The sequence below is a fragment of the Cuculus canorus genome, chromosome 2, assembly GCF_017976375.1.
Source record: "Cuculus canorus isolate bCucCan1 chromosome 2, bCucCan1.pri, whole genome shotgun sequence".
NCBI classification, from domain to species: Eukaryota; Metazoa; Chordata; class Aves; order Cuculiformes; family Cuculidae; genus Cuculus; species Cuculus canorus.
In genome coordinates, this window is record NC_071402.1 from 17931259 (window position 1) to 17954502 (window position 23244).

The 23244-nt window shown below is 35.4% G+C and overlaps 1 protein-coding gene across 3 annotated transcripts in view; it reads left to right on the forward strand.

The window, feature by feature from the left end:
- The window catches only part of CSMD3 (CUB and Sushi multiple domains 3), a 610540-nt gene that overhangs the window by 70786 nt on the left and 516510 nt on the right, over window positions 1–23244 (forward strand). For all 3 annotated transcript variants that reach the window (XM_054060149.1, XM_054060147.1, XM_054060148.1), the window contains exon 2: window positions 12303–12525. In XM_054060149.1, the coding sequence (XP_053916124.1) occupies window positions 12303–12525 (223 nt within the window). The remainder of the gene's footprint in view (window positions 1–12302; window positions 12526–23244) is intronic.

The following is a 23244-nucleotide window of genomic DNA, read 5'->3' on the forward strand; positions in this document are numbered from 1 at the left end:
AAGTAATGAGAAGTCCTCTCAAAATGCTCTTTAGCACATATGCTGAAATTTCAGAGAACTTTAATGTACTTATAAGCTTTGAAAACAGTTGCAGAATACTGGCGTAGAGATATCCAGCTTCTTTAAATGGAGATCTGCTATCTTTAAGCTTTCTGAGTTACTAAGAGTTACTCTATTACTCAACTGAAATCATGATAACAATGATTAGTCTTTATATACCAATTCATATTACATATTCAAAGAGCCTTTCCAATGTTAACAATTACACTGTATTAGTAGCACACAATTACAGCCTAGCAGTTGGGATTTTTGAATGCACTGAGCAGCAGTTATATTCCCTCCCCCAAATCATATGCAGTTTGCTGCAGCAATTCCACAAAGTCAATACATCCTTTACATCTAAGAAGTAAGTTCTGTTTTTTAAAAGATGTTAGGTTCACTATGCATTGATTTCAGCTTATTATGCTGCATTAATAACTTAGTCACATCCCTCAAATTACAACAAAGTAATTAAGAGAGACAGAAAAATATAATTACTTTTTGTTTGAAAATTCTGTAATTTCCATGCAGACTGGGTAAATTATTCATACTGGATGTGGATTCCATTTTCGTTTCACTGCACTGATAGCATAATCACATAGTCATAATTATAGAGATAGTAAATAAGAGAGAAAAGAATATACTACCCCTCACTCCCATAGAAACTTCTATTGGCACACTAAGCACTAATTAAAATTCATTATTGCACCACATTTTGCACAGATACAGAAGTTTTGTAACAAAATGAAGAGAAGACATTTTGTGTGGGAAGGAGGAAGACAGAGGGTTACTGTTTTTCAGTGAGTACTATTCTTGCTCTCTAGCCCTTGTTCAAATGCTATCATTGTTCCCTCAAAGCTTTTGTTGTTACTCACTGATGTAATGTGAGCTGAGGCACTCTAAAAAGAAGCCCAGTGCAGAGCGCTCATTTGCACCAGCTGCAGAGCTGATACAATTTTCATTGTGTTTCTTTTAAAGAGCTGGTTAAATTTTCCTATTATAGACAGTTTTCTCCCTCTTCACTGCCCTCTTTCCATCAACTCCACCCTATGCAAATAAAAGTCTGATTTTAGGATGCGAGACTTATCCTGGGATTACCTGCATCTCCCACTCCTGCAAAGGGAGAAAGCAGATGATCAGTGTACTTATCTTCTTCACCTTTTGGTTCTGGGAGGGGCCTTTAACAGGGACAGAGATGAAAAAACCCAGTTTGATGCTCCCGCCATCACCAACAAGGTGTGATGGCTTTCAGTTAGAAAATGCTGGCGGATTTCTCCTTGAAAAGCTGGTCATATTGCATTCCCTGTGCATATTACAGTGATGGCATCAATGATGGCAACTCTGTGTTGTAAGTGCAAGTAGGAAATCGAGACTAGATGTTAAGTGAGCAAGTACTGCTTAGGTACCTGCCCCTCATCTCCTTCAGGAAAGGCAGAGGAAAAGAAAGCACTGTGAACCTTACAGATATAGTTATAAGTAAATAGTGAGGATTATAAGCAGTTACTCACTTCTGTATGATATTAGTCCCGCCCTTGTCTTGCTTGGGAAGAAAAAAGGCATTAATATAAATCATTGGAAAGCACTAAATGTCAGATTTGTCTTAGTCAGGATCCCTTCACTTGATATTAGGCACCTGAAGAGCTGGTGTCTATGTTGATCTAGGTATTTAAATCTGTGTTATGGCCAAAAGAGACTATATGGAGTCAGTTTATTTGATTGCAGTCTGATGTACATGACTAAGCGCTGCCAAATCTATTGTCCAACACTCCAGTGATGCCAACAGGAACCTTGCTGTTTGGACATTGTAAACACCCACACTTAATCAAATTCTGCTCTTTGTAGCTCATTTGTAAGCAGATGAAAGAAAAATAAATGTCAGTACTGGAACATAAAGATGACTTAAACTACTGGACTGCATTCAGCACTCAGAGGATTCTGGATACACTTTCAGAGTTGTCACTGGACATACAATTAAGGCTGGAAAACAAATCTGCTTTCACAGGAAGAAAATCTAGCAGTTTGTAAATTCAGTTTTGATCCTAAGTAACAACTTAAATGAGAGCTAAGACACCTCGGGAGATATGAAAAAGAAGGTGACTTGTAAATATCCTATGTCCAGTACTCTGCAGGACACATAAACTGGGAGTACATAGAGAATAGGACTATAAATCAAGTTTTGTATACCCCAGTGATTGCTGTGAACAGTTAGCTATTACGTGGGATGTGACTTTTAGTTAGATCAGAAGTTCATGTTGGCACTAACAAACCTAATAAAAATGTATTTGGATATATATTCAAAGAAGGTTTGATTTAACAGATTTTATTATATGGCAGAAATAAAAATGAAAAATTATATCCAAACATTCCAGTCAATTCTGCTTCCAACTGCATCAGCCACCACTGAACCAACAGAGCCACATGGTGGGGTCACATTGACTCTGAGACAGGCTTTTTGGTACAGTTAAAACTTTTTGACCTGGGTCTACTTTTCCAACATGCCTCAGTTTTTTGGTATTTTTTTACCAAAATCAATCCTAATCCGAAGTTCTTGCCTCAAACTAAGCCTGATGAAACAATGGACTATACATTTGTTGTATGATTCTACTCGTCAGCTAGAGAGATCAAATGATCCTTTTTCTCTTGTAATCTAGAGACTAAAGTTAGATTTTAAAATAAAATCCCCTCTTAGCAAACAATGTTTCTATGTGTACTTGTGGCTGTTGTGTTCAATACACCCACATTTTGCTCACAACTGTAGTGAGAAAACATTCACAACCTTTGAAGGAAGTCTCTCAGGTTTTTCTGGAAGGACTTGTGTTGCAGTCCTTTTTGAGATTACCCAAATCCCACTTTCTGCAAGGAGTAAATATACAACAATACAAAGCCATTCTCTGACTTCCTCAACTACTAGAAAAGTCTTCCTTATGCACAACAACTCCTGCACGTTATGTAAAATGAGACCGAGAATTTCCTTATCACAATGATCACTGTGGAGTATTATGGAGAAAATTTTAGATTCCTAGAGAAGTATTATAGATGTGTACTTTGGCTGCCTTTGTATCTATCAGTCTATCTGTCTTGATGCACTCACACATGTACACATATACTGAAATCAAATATTTTCATAAAGCTTCCCATGAAAAAGACTGTCTTTGTATTAGTGTTTACTCTGTTATAAGCTGACATTTTAAGTTATTCCTAAAAAGCAGGGAATTGGTAACAAGAAACACAATAATACATCTTTGGTATAGAAAAGAAAAAAGAAAAAATTAAAAAAAAAAGTGATTTTGATATTTATGTTAAGGTGCCAAGAGGATCAAATTTTTTTTTTTAATGTTAAAATATAGATCAAAGTACACAATGTTTGAAATCTAAAAATTGTGCCTCACACCTGAAAATTGTGTTAGGTAAAATGCTGGTATTATCTAATGTTTACTAAAGAGAATACAACCGATTCAACCTGAGAAAGACACGAAGGTCTCCATTCTCCTTTTTGGAACAAGCGTTAATACTCTGCTGACATTCTTTACTCCTGAGAACATTTCAATGCAGTAAAATGGTTTCAAAGTAATAGCTTTCCTGTTAGAGCTAGTTTGTCATGTTGGGGAAGGGGGGGGATTATTCATGATAAGCCAGTGGCACTGTTATCAGTAACTATTTTTAGAAAGGAGAGTTACTGATTAATTTCAGAAATATTAGCTACTGAAAGCAGATATCAGTACTGCAGAATGTTTGAGACACTTGAAGTAACAGTTGCCAAAAGCAATTTAGTTGCTTTTAGTAAGCTAAAACCAGGGAGTACATCAATTAACGATGGAATTAAAGATGTAAAGCTACATGATTTAATAGAAAATTATGTGTTTTGCAGCAAATGTCCAAGGCTGGGTCTTAGGCTATTATGTAACAAATTGTCATTAAATCCACTAAATCTCAAAAAATAATTAGCAGATTTTTTTTTTGTTTTGTTTTGTGCTGATATAAGATGAAACCCAAGAAGAAAGTTTCAGACCAAACATTTACATTTTTCCTGTGCACACAGTTTTTGTACGGGAATAGTAATAGTATAATGATATGTAAGAGGCATTTGTGAATACTTAGTACCTAGCACATTAGCTATAGTCTGTCCAAATTCCAGTCAGTAGAAACTTCAAAAAGTAAATAATATGCCAAATTCCTATGCCCATACAAATGAACCTGAAGACATCTAAACATCAATAAAAACTCAGTATTTGCAAGAATAATTTATATAAAACAGAATGGTATAATGGTTCTCTCAAACAGTTTATCATGCTATGTTAAACTATGCCATCCAAGTGAGAATGGTTTACCTAAAACTTTTTGCTTCTCATTTCTACTACTTCAGTGCTGCATTGTTTGCCTTTATTGTTTTTCTTTCTATCATAAAACATTTTTATCATTTCCTTTTCTACAGAAATTCCTCAGTCCAGCTTTTCACACAACCTCCTTGTCTAATTTTGTTCTGCATCCCAAGCTGAAGTGATATAGCATTTTGGGTTAGATGTTGCTGGCAGGAATACAGAAAAGTGTAACTGGAGAACAAACGGGATTTTCTTTGATGCTGGGATGGAGTGGTTGGGGTTTTGTTTGTTTCTCTGCTGTTATTTCTGAGGGAGGAGGGAAAAGAAAATGTCAGTGATACCATTAAAAATGTATTTCTCTTTCCCCTTCTTGCAGATGGGCACAGTGTAGCTCCAGGTTCTAACTAGCCACATGACATGTCTCTGTAATTCGCTGTCATGGTAAGAACAGCTGCCAAGAGAAACAGCTGAAGTTTAAAAACTAGTGATTTGTGTAAGCTCCCAAACTTTTACCATAATATGCAGGGCTTCTCCTTGACATCTTGAGTTACGCAGTTCCTGTGGCTACTTTGACAATGAAGAAGGTTGTCACTGGAAAGAATTGGAATAAATATGTAGAGTAACAGCAACATCTTCAATGGTTCTGGCACTACTGGGCTCAAAATAAAATCTGAAATAGTATTCGATTATATTACTTGGCTAAATATAAATTATAATTTTTAGCAGTTATTTCTATTAAATGTTCTAAATATTAGATCAATTCAAGAAGCTGCCAATGCCAGAGAGCTGAATGCACTCCTCCCACTGATCAGTAGTATTAGCAGTTTTATCACCTTTCCTTGAAAAATTTTCATGACTTTTCGGTGTTTTCCAGTGTAAAAAAAAGTAAATCTTCTTTGTTTTTCTTTTTAGCTAATTATTTTATTTTGCAAATACTGCGTATTTAAAAAAAAAATACACTTTAGTGGTGATGTTTGCTTTTTAAATGGAAATAATTAATGGGAATTAATGTAATATGAAAATACTGATAATACTGAAGTTACGGTTTTAGTGATGTCAATAAATGAGGTCTCCTTAAAACTCTTACAAACTGAGGTATCCCAGTGACTAGAGAAGCTCTTCTTAACCTATTTTTTACCTTGCCTCAGCCTGTAATGCCATCTGACTATGGAAATCTATATTCTAGCTTATGATAAAAGAAAATATTTATGAGACTTAGAAAGAAGTATATGGTAAAGACGTTAATATTTTGACCTACTGCAAATTCAGAACTTACAATAGGAATTCACTCAAGATTAAAAAGTGAGCAGAACTGACAATATCTGAAAAATTACCTTTGCATTCAGACATGTGAAGCATTGAAAAAAATAAGTCTGTAGATTTATAGATGAGAAGGATTATTTTGTATAGCAAAATACATTTTCAATCAATAATTACTTTTTTTAGAAAGCTTATGAGTAAATAAGGACAGTTTTCATTTATGTCCTTCGAAAGATCTGTGCTAGTTCTTGAGGAAATCCTATTACAACATACAATATTTTAATAAGTGGACATAAAACATTGTTCTTCAAAAGATTTTACTGACTAAATTTTTAGGTTGGTCTAGTGTCCTTTATATCTGGAGGTTTTGGATGCCTCAGAATAGACACTTCAGTGCAATAACGCATCATTAAAATCACAAACAGATTTAGCACAAACACTGTGGTAGCACCTGTTGAAAGTTCAAAAGATAAAGTGATTGATACAAAAATAAAATGTGTTTAAAATCTGTAGCTTGATATAAGTTTCTTGACTCATAAAATTGGCCTTCAAACAGAAAAATCTATAGAAATACAATGCTTGAATATCTAACATTTACAATCATTAGTTTTTAAGATGTTTAAATTATTCTCCCTTCATCTTTAAGAACTGTGTCAGAAACCATGCCATAATGTCAAACCCTTCACGAGACATTCTCTTGGCCTCCCTGCATTCACTTGACCCTCATATAGTTTGCGGCTCTTTGATTTTTGAAGCAGTAGTGTATTTTCATTATTATATGATCTAGAAAATGAAAAGAAATTCCCACTCTAGTGTGCCATTTTGTTACAACTGTGTGCTTGTCTGTGTGTCTACTTAATGGAAGGACGTTTTTTTTCTTTATAATGATCTTCAATGCATTTTCTCTTTTTAGCTTCTATTCCACTTTCCTATCTTCAGAAAAGCTGTATTTGCTGATGCATTTATTAAAGGGTTTGAGATTCTGCCTGTTTAACTCAGATCTGTCCCCTATTTAACTCAAAAACTCACGTCACTGTTTGGAGAAGATCGAAGACTACACTTGTTTTTTTCCAAATGCTTCTTCCTGTAATTCCGAACTCGTCTGTAGTTTTGCTGCCCTCAGGTAGTTTGTGTTGTTGTGGAGTGCACGGAGTGCATCTGGTACAATGGTTCAAACCCTATTGTAATGACACCACAGAGCAGATAATATCACCAGTTTCTTATAGATGTTTCACTTAGAAAGCTTATGTTTCACTGAGAATGGTAATGCTTTGGAAGCTTGAAGCATCAGTTAATTATTTTTCTTCCAAGTTTATAGCAGAGTTTCAAAAGTCTGAATTTCTGTGTGGTCTTAAGCAAGAAGATTTTTGGTTTTAAAAAAAATTACATCTCTTCTGAAGGTGATGCCTGTGAATAAATGAAAAGATTCATAGGTTGTTTACATCTAAAGCAATTAAGCTGCCATAGAAGTTTTTCTGTTATTTTTTGACAGAATGAAACAGGGTATAGGAAGTCTGGCTGCAGTGCTGAACAGCAAATACTGAGCTATTCCTATGTTCAGTTTCTATTGGCAGAAACATAAAACAGATCCTTAATTTTGCCCTCGTTTTCCAAGCACTGAGTCTTCAAAGTCTTTTCTAATCTTGTTGAAGTCACTTCAAACTAGCATCATATTTATTTGATAATGTTTATTTCCTATCTGAATGCTTACTGGAAATTTTTTATCATTCTGGGTTTTCTCCCTCCTTCTCCTCCTTCCCTTATTTAGTTTGACTAAATATGTGATATTTTAGAAGGATTATGGAAACTGTTTTTTTCTTTCTCTAAAGCTACATACTAATTTGAACAGGTTACTTAGACCTGCAATAATCTGTTCTCTGTCACTTATCTGAAACTGCTGCAAGATTTCAAACTGCCAAATGTACTATACCTTAATTGTGTTTTTCTTTCGTTTTTTTTTTTTTCACAAGATTAAACGTCTGTGTAAATCTCATCAGAAATCTGTATCCCAGGTCCTAGATTTCAATGAACCAGCTATATAATGCAAATGGGCTTTAAATTTAAGGAATTCAAGTCAGCATTATATTGACTTTTCTAATGTTACATTAAATAGTGTGAAAATTGTAGATAAGGTTTTTGGATGTTTGAAATTTAATTTAATATCATTGTACTAAATGTATCCTAATTTCCTCAGAAGTTACTTATGTTTTAAACTTCTTCTTTTTTCTTTTTTTTTTTTTTAAAGACGGCATTTGCCTATACTCCCCTACTGTCAAAAGCAAAGAATCTTGAAACATCTTGTTGTGCAATTGTTTTCCTTATTTGAGAATTCTGAGCTGCATGGGCAAGGAGGCAGTTATTTTGGAAGAGATGATCCCTTGTCTATAAGGAATTTGAGATATCATATGACAAATAGGAGAGATTTCTCTTAGAAGAAATGTTAATTTCATACCGGTAGTAAAAAATTGAGTGTATTTCAGCTGATTTGTTGAATTTTCATTGGTGGTGATGGTGACAATGATTTAAAAATAGAAGCAGAAGGGAATTGTCTGTCAAAGAGTTATGTACAAACCAAAGTAAGTAAGTGCCTAAGGATAAGGGAAAAAAACCTGTATTTTCCTGTGAAAGTGATAATCTTCTGTTGAATGACTTACACAGTAGATTTATGATATGGTAGATTTATAATACTTTTACTTTTTCTCTAAGACTGGAAACACTATTAAAATTAAAAAAAATTTTCTTTTAAATTATAGCAAATGATTTAACAGTTTTCTGTTGTAGAGCAAGAAATACGCATAATGACAACAAATATTTTAATCATAGGTGCTTTTGTTACATTAAATGCAGTCATTTATTTTGCTGCCTTGATGTTTTAAGTCTTCTGCTCCTCAGGATAGATTCTGTGTGAACGTGAGCTGTCCTGCTGTTTTGCAGACCATATGTTTCTTAAAAGAAGAAACATAGTCGTTGTTCACGTGAAGAGGCAGAATCTTTTGTTCCTCTTCCAGTTTTCACAGCTGAGACAAGTGGAAGACAACACTAAAATATTTCTGAACCTTCTTCACAAAGGTGGCTGAAATAGACAAGAAATTACTCTTTGGAGGAAAAGCAGTACTTCCACGGAAGTTCTTCAAATGCAGTGATAATTACTTTACACTTCTTTTTGGCTGTTATTCTGTACCACTTCTACTGGGTTTGCTGTAGAATTTCCAGCCAACCCTACCGAATGACTGGAAAAGTCATTTTGGTGCTTTCTGCAAGGGCAAGACAATATGTCTTATACAATTATTTGCAAAGAACTACTACTATCTTTTCTCATAACCTTAAAATGATACAAATCATAGATAAAGAGCACCTTGTAATGTCTACATATTTGCACAATTTCTAATAAGCTGTGCAGAGAATAAGCATTCAAATATATTGTTCCTGGAAGTAAATGTTTTTGAAACCAAATTGAAATGAAATGGGAATTTAGTTAAGAAATCCTAATTTTGGCATGAATTTTTATTTTAGAGACTAAAAGCATAGATCTATAAAAGTCAGACTTCATTGTTTGTTTTCTTCCGTTCTTGGAATGCAAAATATTTCTTGTGACACATACATAGCTACACTGCATTCTGCTAGTCATCATTGAGAGGACCCAAATAATATCATCTTGCAGCATATAAATAATGATAAGATAAGGAGTGAAAGGTGTAACTAGGAGTTTTATGTGTCATGGAAGTTTATATTTCATGTATACATATGGAGAGGAACAATCATCTAATATGAAACATTATATTTTTTAAGGAATGTATCAACTCAGAAGGCACTTTCTCATTGTTTTGGTTCTGAGTGGGTTTTTTTTTGAAAAATATAATTTTATTTTAGTCACAGAAAACCTATTATTGGGGTTTTTTTATAGCTTGCATTGAACTAACAGACTAGTACACGTGTGATTGATAGTTATCTTGACCTTAAATACGCCAACAGTGACACAGGTTCTGAATTATGGAGTTGTATTATGATGTTGAGCCAAAATTCACACTGTGCTTTCCACACTTGGTCTGGAAAGATGCACAGAAATTAACAGTGCATGGTATTTAATTTTCAGGCATCTCTCTCTCTCTGTTTTTTTCTACTTCAACTGAGGCAGGTGTCAGCAAGAGATTTCTAGGAAAAAGTAAATTGATTAATATAAGCACACTTAACTTTATTCGAGTGACTGTGTTTGATGTCAGAAGTTAGATTTCTAGGATAAAGAACTTATGATGAGTAAATAATTTAGTTTTGTGAAATGACTTGCACACAAACTGTGTTCCAAAGTATTTTTGAAGCGCTAAATAAAACAGCTGAGCTTAGATAATAAATAGTAACATATAAAGGAGATTTAAAAATAGTTTGAGTATGTAAGGCAGATGCAGAAAGACATAAATAAAACAGACTTTAGCAATGAATGTTTATAACAGATGAAAGTGCGTAGGCACTGATAAGAAATTGAATTCTCTAAGTTAATTTGCAGTGGAAGGTAAAATTTGCTACACATGTCAGATGAGGCAAACAAAGCCTTAAATGCTTTGTAAGAGGATCTTCCATTCCTTCTCTGTCCTATATATCTACAATATACAGATATTTGTATTGAAAGAGTAATCACACTTCATAAGAGGCATCTTTTTTTTATCAGTGGAGATATCAAAAACCCAAGACAAAAATATTGATGTGTCCCTCTTCTGTTGTCAAGAAATGTTGCTTTACAGTGTAGCAATATGAGGGTGAAATCTTAAGAGATTTATACTTAGTACTTCAGAGGAAAGGGTCTCTGCATGCTTAAAGACTAAACACGAAGATGAGCTTGTGAATGTGCATAAAGAAGATTATTTAATGACCTCAAATATATACATGTGTGTATAATTAAAGAGACAGCAACTGGTTTGGGTTTTTTTGTAGTTATGAAATGTATATCAAGATTCTCTGAAAGAGTATGCTCAGCAGCTGAGCACCTTATGCTTTCTCTCAGTTGATGAAATCCCTCCACGAGCAGAAGAGTCTTGCTCTGACCACACTTGGGAAAGAGGGACTTCGGGGGCAAAAAGGCAAAGCATAAAAATGGATCTAATATTTAAAGGACGAGAGCAGAAAGGCTGGCGAGGGGGTGTAGCGGAGATGTACAGTCAGACTGCAAATGTGGTGGAAAGCAAAAAAGATCCTAAGGACCTAAAGGAGTTAGGAACTGCTCTAAATTCCTTTTTTATGCTCTTGTTCTAGTTCTTATGCTGAGCATCAGAACTGATTATATGAGATTGAGCATAAGAAGTGAGAGCAAGAATGTAAAAAAGGACCTGTCCTGACAGAACACAGTGACCTGGAGGAGATCTTTTTTTTATGATTATCTTTGTTTTCTGTTTTTTCTCAGAAAAGGGGTTTTCTACATAAAATTACAATTGCTTATAGTCCGAGAAAATTTGGGGTTTGAATGCAGGGGCCATTTCTGACATTTGGGGACTTGTGTTAAAAAGGATCTACTGGCAGATCCACCTTTCAGCTTTGACCCACTGTACAGATTTTGGCTTGGATAGAGTTAATTTTAATCATAGGAGATTCTGTGGTGATATGTTTTGGATTTGCAGCCAAATGCTGTTGATAACACAAGGATGTTTCCATTATTACTGAACAGTGCTTGCACATCATCAAGGCCTCCTCTGTTTCTCACGCAGCTCTTCCCAGAATATAGGCTGGGGTTGGGCAACAAGTTTGAAGGGGACACAGCTGGGATAGCTGGCTCCAACTGACCACAGGGATATTCCCTACCATACGACATCATGCTCAGTGATAAAAGCTGAGGGAAAGGCAGAGGAAGTGTGGACATTCAGGGTTGTGATGTTTTTCTTTCTGTGTAATCATCAGACATGATGGAGCCCTGCTTTCCTGGAAATGGCTAAACACTTGCCTGCCAAAGTAGCCAGTGAATTCTTTATTTTGCTTTGCTTACATGCTCACCTTTTGCTTTACCTGTCAAACTGTTGTTATCTCAACCCACAAAACTTCTCACTTTTAATCTTTCTGATTCTCTCCTCTGTCCCACCAGTGCAGAGTAAGTGGGCAGCTGTGTGAGGCTTAGCTTACTGCTGGGGTTAAACCACAACACCCACTTAGGATCAGTCAAAACACTTGAGCTGTTTGTCTTAATAGTTTGTTTAGATATAAAAAAGCTTACTAAGTTCTTCCAGGTTACAAATACACAATGCAGCTATTTACATGTGATAATGTAACGATGCAACAGGTGTCTATTTCATATTGAGTCTTTAACTCTAATCTGTATCAGACCTGTTCTGAAAGAAGATGCATTATCTTTGCTGTTGCTGCTTCTTTTCCTTTTTTCAAAAAAAAAAAAAAGTATTTGTAATCAATATTTTGTCTTACAGGAGAACAAATTTAGTCATAGATATTGTTTATATATATTTATTTGCAAAGATGCTACCATATGACTTTACATAAACAGTATAGAAAACACGTTCGTTAGGTGAGAGGGGTTGTTTTGCATTAAGTCCCCAGGATTTTTATTAAAACATGGGCTTTACTTTTCTAAATGCAGTACTTGCAAAGAAGTATTTTCATAATTCTCTAGAAATCGTGAATTCAAATTGTTTAATTGAAAGTTGATATAAAAATAGATTGCTAACTTTTCTTTCCTTGTGTCTTTTTTAGGATTTATTTATACCTGTGGTGGAACTTTAAAAGGACTTAATGGCACTATAGAAAGCCCTGGCTTCCCTTATGGATATCCAAATGGTGCAAACTGTACGTGGGTTATAATAGCAGAAGAAAGAAACAGAATACAGATCGTCTTTCAGTCTTTTGCTCTAGAAGAAGAATATGATTATTTGTCATTATATGATGGCCATCCTCATCCTGCAAACTTTAGGACAAGGTAAAGAATAAATATTATTAAAACATAAATTGTATTTATATATTAAAAATACAGAGAAAATAGTTAAAGCTAATATTTTAAATTATGAATTCATTCTTATTTAGACTTTAATGTGCACTTTCCTTAATTAATCATAAATGTCTTAAAATAAAAATTAAAAAAATACTGTGTTCTTTAATTCTAGTTAAAGTAGTGTTAATACTAATCTAACCATCATATAAAATTTGACTCAGCAGAAAGTAATTCTTTAAGAAGCGTATGAGCATGGATAAATTAATGGAAAGTGAATATGAGATTGTTGAGGTCTCAGTTTGCATAACCTAATAGCAGTGGAACTTATGTAATCTTTGCAACGAAGCTTTCAAGAGACATCAGAAAAAGATAATGTATTAAAGACAGAAAGAACAGATATATGTTTGCAATTATGTATAAGCATCTTCTAACACAAATTGATAACAAGTTTGAAGAAAACTGAAAAATAAAGAGCGTGACGGGTCGTAGAACCTTTTTTAGCAGTGTCTGCTTCAGAGTTCTGGAAGTTTGCAGCTTGAGGGAAACATAATAATTCTGTAAACAGCACAGATATACTATCCAAACATTTTCTAGTTGTCTTTATCCATCTTGACTCTATAAACCAAGTTGTCATCTGCCTACACTTCTGTAAGATATAGACATAAAGATGTAAATTTGATAGGTAGACCCTTTGGTGGACAAGGAATTGGCTGCATTGCTACATCCAGAGTTGCAGTGAACAGCTAAATGTCCAAACGGAAATCAGTAACAAGTGGTGTCCCTCAGTGGTGCATACTGGGACCAGGACCATTCAATGCCTTTGTTAATGACATGGAGAGTGGGATTGAGAGCACTTTCAGCAAGTTTACAGATGACACCAAGTTGAATGGTGCAGTTGATTTGCTCAAGGGAAGAGATGCCATCAGAAGAACATTGACAGGCTTTAGGAGTGGGCCTATGAGGACCTCAAGATATTCAACATCATCATGTCCAAGGACCACTACCTGAGTAAGGGCAATTCCAGTATCAATACAGAAAGAAGATGCATGGATTGAAAGTAGTCTTGCAGGGAAGGACTTGGGTTCATTGGTAGATGAAAAGCTGGACATAAGCCAGCAATGTGCAATTGCAGCCCAGAAAGCCAACTGTTTCCTGGGCCGCATCAAAAGAATTGCAGTCAGCAGGTCAAGGGAGGTGACTTTTAACCTCTGCTCTTATGACAGCTGGTCTTTAGTAGTGCACCCAGCTCTGGGGTGACCAGAACAAGGCAGACATGGACCTGTTAGAGCATGATCAAACCAGACTTGACTTGAGGAGAATTAATTTAATTATTATTACCAATCAAATCAGAGTAGGATAATGATAAAAAAACCCCCTAAATCTTAAAACACCTTCTCCCACCCCTCCCTTCTTTCTGGGCTCAAGCTGACCCCCGAATTCTCTATCTACTCTCTGCCCAGCACAGGAGGACAGGGAATGGGTGTTGTGGTCAGATCATCACATGTAATTTCTGCCGCTCCTTCCTCCTCTGAGCAGCAAGACTGCTGCTCACACTCTTACTCTGCTCCAGTGTGGAGTCTTTTTCATGGTAGGCAGTCCTTCATGAACTTCTCCAATGTGAGTCCTTCCCGTAGGCTGCAGTTCTTCATGAACTCCTCCAGCACAAATTCGTTCCATGGAGTGCAGTCATTCAGGAAGAGACTGCTCCAGCATCTGATCTCAAAGAATCACAAGTCCAGCCAGCAAACATGGTGCAGTTTGGGCACCTCTCTCCATGAGTGCACAGGCCCTGCCAGGAGCCTGCTCCAGCGTGGGCTTCTTATGGGGTTACAGCCTCCTTTTGGTGCATCCACCTTCTCCAACCTGAAGTCCTGCATGGGCTGCAGGTGGATATGTTCTCCACTATTAACCTCTGTGGGCTGCAGGGCACAGCCTGCCTCACCATGGTCTTCCTCATGGGCTGCAGGGGAATCTCTGCTCCACTAATTGGATCTTTACTGACCTTCGTGTCTGCAGAGTAGTTTCTCTCATGTATTCTTACTTCTGTCTCTACTGTCATTGGTGTTGCCCAGTAGATACGGAGAAATGTATTTCTAATGAAGTTTTTCTTTGTACTTCCCTGTTTTCATTTGTATTTCCTATTTCATGAGTATTTGTGTGCTATTCTGATATCATCTGCAGGAAAGAGGGAATCTGTACCTAAAAGATTTGAGAGTTGTCTTCCACAAGAAAAAACAAGAACACATGTTCTTCCTCCTTTCTGTTGACTTCTCAAAAGGAAAAATTTACAACGAGAAGCCCAAAAAGGCCCTCACTGTCAGTCAAAACATCTATTGTTGAATCCACTTTAAATAGTAATCTCAAGGAGTGAGGGAATAACGTTCTGCACAAGTGCAAAAGAATAAAACAATTACTGTTAGGAACTTATGGTTCTTACGAGTTGCAGTTTTAATGAGCAACACAGAAAACAGGTGAAGGAAGCTAGGAGGAGGGAAGAGGAAAATAATATATTGCAAAGGCAGACATTTTTTCTTTGCATATTTTTCTCAGGCTATTGAGGTTTATATATATTTGTATGCACGTGTATGTCTGTATCTATGTATACCTATCTGTACATATATCAATCTAAATATATAGATGCATGTGTGCAGGATTGTTATACTGAACTAAGCTGGAATTGGGATACATTTTTTTAAATTGTTAATATCTTGAGAAGAAAGTCAAGGAAGCCTGGTATGTTCAAAATTTAGTTTGCCACTATATTCTGGTGAGGAAAAGGATAATGAGTTCCGTATAAGAGAATAAGTGTGCTTAAAAAGTAAAAGATGACTAAAATTCCATATAGGTCTTGAAATAGACTAGTTTTGCAAGACTTACAAGATCTTGCCAGCATGTGGATGCAGTAAAAAAAATAGTACACTTCTGTGTGAGTGGAGAACTGGGTTTTAAATTGAGGAAGTGTGATAGTGAAATTATGCAAGCTTTACTAAATCTTTCATGGTGTTTATTTTTTCAGACTGCTGCAGCAAGTAGTAAGATGATGTTTTGTAGAGTTTACTTTTTGTAGAAGCTTTTTACTTAAACAAGTAAATCTTCACTGAGACACAGTTGAGTGTAGAAACTTCCTTTCTAGCACGACAATGGATTTTATCATGTTACTTAGCGACATTAATGAAATTGTAATCACTCTTCCCTTAATTTTCTAACTGATAAAATGTTTTCAGGGATCTATAGAGGTATATTTGTAAAATATATAACTGGACAACTAAAATAATTGTCTCATATAAACAAAGCCACTCTCTTTCTCTACCTCAATATTTTGATCTAAAGGTGTATCTATATGACTGAAAAAGATTCTACAGCTGGTGTATTTGTGAAGCTCATGACCTCTGACTTCATCTGTAGTTGTTTAATTATTCTCCTCAGAATTGAATCCTGTTGAACTTTGCAGCCATTCACTATCTTCAGTGGATAATTAACAGCCTTAAATGGTTTAGATGGCAATTAAATGGCAGGTAAACAATAACAAATGAAGGAGAAGCATGTCAGATACGGCCATTACGGAAAGTGTGCAGTCCTTACTACACTTTGCTCTTTATGTTACTGTATATGCTTCATTTAGCATATTTAATATGCCAGGTCTTTCCCTCAAAGTACAAATAGAGAAAATGTAGCATAGTTTTAAGCTGTTAACCAAACACACACAAAAAAATAATAATTACATACAAATATTTAAATTATATTTGTAACTGCTTACAAAAAAATCTGTTTGCAGAGAGATAGTATTACTGTATTTGAAATAAGCTTTAAGCAAAATTTCATACTTGGTAGTCTTTCTGGGTCATGTTATAGGCATTGTCTATTTTTAGAGCTTTCACATTGCCCTCCTTGTGTACCTTTGTGACTTTCATGTACCCTTTCTTTCACATTTACATTTCTTGCTCCCTATAAAAAAATATTTAGGGAAAATAACAAAAACAAAACAGCAAACCAGAGTTTGGTTTTATAGAATTACTTTTAAGTTGTAACTTTGTATACACCTTTTTTTGGAAAGTACCTAATACTTCTGACTGTTAATCTGAGTAAAAGTATTGTATTTCCCAACAGAATTCCTCTTCCATTTTTTTCAGACTTTCTGACTTTCACACGATTTTGTGTGATACTAGAAGAATAATTTCAGCCAAGATTTTTGAAGATGCACATCAATAACACATTTTCAATTTTCTGGGTAACCATCTTGAGAAATAAGAGTTTTGTTTGCATTAGTGATAAGAAATCTCAGTTTTAAATGAAGTTAATGGAAGGCATGATTGAAACTGATAAATCATCACATAAATCCAGTGCTTTGTAAAAGCCAGTTGGAATCATCTGATGTTACCTCTTACGTGTTATTAAAATATTTTTTATTATAACTGGTAAACGATTCACTGTAGGAGCTACTGGCATATAAGAAATGGAAGGAGCAGGGCTGCTCTGCAAGTACCACAAATGAGGAACCAAGGGTGAGCCCGCTCAGGCTGTGGTCTCACCGATGAGGCACAATCCTGCAGGGGCTGAGCACAGTGAGAAGATCCAGAGACTAGTAACAGGGTCCACTGATGACACCCTACATGGCAAGTGGTGAACCAGAACCAGAGTCGCTCCAGGGAGCCCATCTGTGAGCAAAAAGAGACAGGGTCTGCTAAGGTTTCCACAGAGTAGGGGTGAGAGTCTCATGTAGGATGCAGGAACAGGGACGGAGCTGTAGCAGGGTCTGGGTGCCTCAGGGTGGGCTGAAATGGAGTCCCAGGACCCATAGGCAGTGTTTGGTAGGAGTTCCAGCTGAGGCTGCTCAGGGCCGGGAAGTTTTGTTGATTTCCTCAGGGTTCAGACACTGCAGAGAGAAATGTGGAAGAAAATTATTTAATACTTGGCTTCAAAGCAGGATTTACATATTGTACAAAACAAAGTATGGGACTCACTATACAAGTTGTTCATTGTCTATTCCTCATTTCTCTCCCTGAATAGTTACATGGAAACCATAACTAATTTTAAACCATGAAATTGGTTGCAATGATATGGTGCATAGGTAAGTGGATGAGAGAATGGCAACCTCAATTCTGACATTTCCTTATTAATATTTTACCTTACCAATTGGATAACATTTTTTTCTTCTTTTTTTTTTTTTTTTTAAAGAAATTTCTGAGCATAACACATTGTATACTACCAGTAAATACGGAAGCATGTTTGTTTTTTTAAGGAGTAAGGTGCTGAGAATTGAACACTAATTTTAGAAGAGAAATCATACTCAATAATTTTCTAAACTATAATTTTTTTGCTCTAGTTAACCTAACTTGCAGTGTGATACTAGAGGTAGCTTTAAATAATTGAATAATAACTTGTGATTATATACCTAAGTTCTGTTTACCAGTCCATGGGCATGTATTTCCCAAAATTACCAGTACTTAGCCATTTAATATATTTGACATTTAAATATTAATCACAAAATTAGCATTGCATTGATATCAATAAGACTAATTCAAATCTGTATTAAACAGATAAAAATTGTATGCCTGTTGAAAATATACTAGGATAAATCGAATCTTTCAATCCACTATATTTCTGTACTGTTGTGTTGACTAAAATAATCTTTTATAAGTTCATGTTCAGAAAGTAATTTTGTGGTAGCCAAAATTATATGTTTTCTGAAGTTAAAAATAAAATTATTTAGAAGATGACATGTCTACAAGAATGCTCTGGTAAGAAGTATCACAAAATTTCACTATGTGTGGTCTTCCAAAGCACAGACATGGTATGGGAGTTTGGAAAGCTCCACTGTTAGCAAAGAGGTATAATCACTTTGTGACAGCTATTAATTTGTCCACATAAATGAAAAGAAGTATGAATATGTTATCTAAAAATCATGAGAAGTGGAGGTGTGACAAACTGACACAAACTGGAATTTTTGAACACTTAATAAATATGGGGTTTTTTTGTGTTTGAGAACCTGTAAGACCAGTATATATCTGTAGAAATATTTTTAAATGTTGGTATCTGTACAAAAATGTAATCAGATGAATTAAAAGCTTTTCTCTACCTACTCGTATTTGATTCCTCTTAGGAAATTTGAATGGAAGTAAGCTTCACTATTTTCATTGTTTAAAAGGTGAGTTAATACTCATCTTTTCTAATCTCCTGTTTTTAAGAAAGATGAATCATCCTTTCATTTACATTCCCTACTGAGGCAGACAAATACACAAGTTACCTGATCAGTGATTCTGAGCTGCATAGGAGAAATCCACTGAAATTACTGGAGTGAGCCACTATGTTTTCTCTCTCGATGAAATTCTTTCTCCTAAAACATCTGACTCGCTGAGTAGGCATTTATTCCCCAGCCACTGAATATAAAAAATACTTTCTGAAGTTTGATGAGTAGATCTTTAAAATTTCAGCATGCTCCTAGTGTTAAATGTAGTTGGGTACGCATTCTTCCTAGTACTGCCCAAGATTTGAAATTGGTAGTAAACAAACAGATTCATACTTTGATAATGGTATTGAAAACTACTCAAAAAAATTTTATCACATAACAAATGAATGAACTTGAAAATAAACTTAAATAAATCTGAAAGTCTTTATTTATTTTTATTCCATAGCATATGGAATAACAGATATTTCTCCACTTTGAGTGGATGGTACTGACTATAAAATTAAAATTAATTTCTTTGGTCCAGCTAATTATAAGCAGGGGGAAAAAATGTCAGTACAAATGTTTAAAATAACAATTCATCCTTAATGTTCATTAATTACATATTGTTAGGTTCGCAGTGAGGTGGACTGGCTGCTCAGTTGACTTTGGGCTGAGGTTATGCTAACTGAAAGGGTCATGGAAAACTATTGGGAATGCCAGGACAAGAAGCCAAACCAGCTGCTCTGACCATGCCGGAGGAGTTGGACCTGCTTCAGTGGTCTACCACAGTAGTGCTTTCCCCCTCTGGCAATGGAACACCCACATGGACAAGTTGAGCACCCTGTTGTCACCCCAGTTTGATAGCATTCTCAGACAACTGTCTCTCCATCATAAATGTCCCTGGTATTTTGTTACTGATAACATAATAAAACACCGTTTTTTAGTTCAAAAACTGTGACAAACTTCTCTGAAAAATATATGTTCTCTTGATTTTACAGTGTTTAAATACTGTCATCATCTATGTTTTCTTATACAGTTAAAATTTTATTGGAAAACTTTCAGGGTATGGCAAAAATTAAAGCAAAACAAACAAAATGAACAAACCCAAAAAACTCTGCACGGTAAAATCGAGGACATTTTAGTCACTTTATATTCTTACTTAAAAAATAAAGAGCAGTAAATAAAATAGTAACAATTTCCAATTTTAAAAGGGAAAAATATGTTTATGGAAGACTATATTTTGGCTAAAAGACTTCTTGAAAGTCGAAGAATTATAATTTACATCTTACAGAAATTTTATAAAGAAGGAAGGCTAACAAAAGAATAAACTTCTAGTGCACTCATTTAATAGCTTTGCTTGTTTTTCCATTTCTCCTCCTGACTATGCTGAACATGTGTTTCGCCTTTTAATAAAAAGTCTAGGTCAAATAGGCAGTGATTAGAATATGCTGCTAACGTTACTTCAACCCCCAGCTTGTTACATGCTGCTCTGGTAGCTACAGAAATCTTCTCTGGCTCAGACTTTCTGTATTCCGGACATTAGAACTTTGACTTTAACTCTTTGTGAAGGTTCATGTCTGTATTACATGCTTTACTATCTCTTCACCAAACTTATTATCTTATCTTTTTTCAATCTGTTATGAGATTATTTGTTAGAGTGCTCCTATCTTTCTCACATTAACTCTCATCAAAATCAGAAAACAAAAAAGCCCCACATTTTTGTCTTTCTTTTGCCGCCTTCTTCCCCCGCTTCTACTATATCAGGTTTTCCACTTCCAGAATTTCCTGACTTTAAGACTTGTTTTACTTGCTCTTTCCTTTCCCTTCCTGTCTACAAGACTACAAGATGCACTCAGCTTGGTGTCATCTGCAAACTTGCTGAGGGTGCACTCGATCTCACTGTCTGTATCATTGATGAAGATATTAAACAGCACTGGTCCCTTTTTGGACCCCTGGGGGACACCACTTGTCACATCTGGACATTGTGGTGTTGACCACTACTTTCTGAATATGACTGTGCAACCATTTTCTCATCCACTGAATAGTCCACACATCAAATCCATATTTCTCCAATTTAGAGAGGAGGGTGTTGTGGCAGATGGTGTCAAAGTCTTAACAGAAATCCAGACAGATAACATCTGTTGGTTTTCCCTTGTCTGCTGCTGTGATTACCCCATCACAGAAAACCATTATGTTGGTCATACAGGATTTGCCCCTGGTGAAGCCTTGCTGGCTGCTACTAATCATCTCCCAGTCCTCCAATCACACCAACCAATTCCCTCAGGACTCTGGGATGCATCTTGTCGGGTCCAATAGACTTATAAATATTCAGATTCCTCAGGGATCTACTATCGTAACAGTTGCTCAAGTTTACAGACTCAGTATTAATGATACAAATAAAAAAATAGCATCTCAGGCAGGTTCTGGATTCAATCTCACATAGAAAAAATCTCTTTGAATTTTGGTTATTAAGCCTCTAAGACATGTCAGAGTAGAATTTTTGCAGTCATTCAGGTCTTCATTCCCAAGTAACCAATGGAAATGTACAAACCTTCCATTTTCACTCTCCTGTTTAAGACTTTTTGGATACTGATGTAGACCAAGAGTTGTGACAGGGAGATAATGGACTCTTTACAGAGCCTGGAAATGTTTCCATTATCAACAGATGCAACCACAGCTCTTTGATTTTTTTTCCAGTCTGACTGTTCATTATGCCCTGAGTACATGTACTTTTCTTCTCTTGTCACTGTTTACTTTCTGTCCAAATTGGCAAGCAGAGCAGAAGCTGTGAGAAATCAGGAATTTGGCAACTTGGAAACTCCTTCAGCTGATTTGCAGTTCTTTAGCTTTCTCCACTTTTTGCATGGAAAGAGAAGAAAAGAAGGAATTTCACCTGAGAATTTAGGGACCAGTGAACAAACTCAAATGGAATGACATAATCTGTTTGCAAAAAGAGAAAATAAAAAGGTATAAATGCTAGTGAAGGACCAAAAAATAAATACAGCAAAGATGTAAACAGAATATATGTAGAATGTTGAAAATGGACTGAATATGTGTAGAGACATGCAGAAATAAAAATAGCAAAGCTTATAGATAAGAGAAACAAAGATTACTGAAAAAGAATGTACCATGATGTACAATGATAAATATTCACTTCTGAGAGATTGGTTCAAAGCAGGCAAGACATTGAAATGGAGATTTACTTTTTCCAATCTGAAAAGTTTGTTTTATGAAGAAAATAAATTAAAGCAATAAAATGCTTGGCATTGTGATTATAAACACAAAGCTGAAAGAAGAGCAGTTCACATCAATTGTGCTATATATTTTGATATAAGGATATAATTGGTAGATACTCATTGAGATTTAAAGGTAGAAAGTTAAAACTGATAAAAGAAAGTGCTTGTGCAGATGAGATGCAACTGATCTCTTGAACTTACGGTCACATTACTGAGAAGAAGCCAGAATTTAGTAGGTTAGGAAAAATTGGTCAGACATTAATTTAACTAGCAAGGAACTCCAAATTTAAGCTATAGAGTTAAAACTGAAACTAACACCAAAACCAAACCAAACCCAGCCAACCAAAGAAAAATTTTGGTAATTATATGAATGTGGAGGTAACTTCCTGCTAACTTGCCTTAGGAAGATATTTTGCTATTATCACCCTTCCATGTGATATAGTTCTCTGATGCAACTGGGATAGCCAGTTTGACCAGTTCCGTCTAACTTGTTTCCTTGACTTCTCAAATACTGCAAGAAAAATCTCTTTTACAGCGTCTGAGAATTATCTCCTTTGGAAAAGCAGGTGACTAGCATTATACAGACAAAGAGTGTATATACCGTTTTTATGGGAAGATGAGTGTGGTCAGCTCTCAGAACCAGCTCTGCTAAATAGTAATTTAATTTTTACTAATATTAATTATTACTTTAATATTAATTCAATTGTTATTTTTTCTTTGCATTTCTAAACTGCTTTACAGGATTAGAAACAGTCTAGGAAGTAAAGTTGATTGTCACTGTGGAGACCATTTATATGTGACACCCATATATGGCATTATACTACAGCATGCCTGCACAGACTGTCTGTGGCCATTCCTTTTCCACCTCTGTTTCAGCTATAAAAAGTGGAAGAATGATAGTTCACAACAATAATCTTGTCACAGAAGGTCATAGTAGATGGGGAAAACTCATTCCGTTGCAGAGATGTCTAGCTGTTAGACTTGTTTATGTGGCAGAAAGGTAACTCTTCAACTGGTTGTTTAATTCACCTTGTATTGTTGCAGTTGACTGTGTCCATAAACATACCTCATAAAGTTGAAAATTGAATCAGAATGTATCTAGAACAACGATATACTATTATAAAACTAAACTCTCATTGTTTAGTTCCTATATGAATAGGCTTTTTCTGTTGTTTTTTGAGAAAGGCATGATCAGTCCATTTTAACTGGTACACCTGCAGAAAGCCAAAAGAAACAGATTTTCTGCAAATATGCATGTATATGTGTGTGTGTGTGTGTTTACATATACATTTATTAGAATTAAGT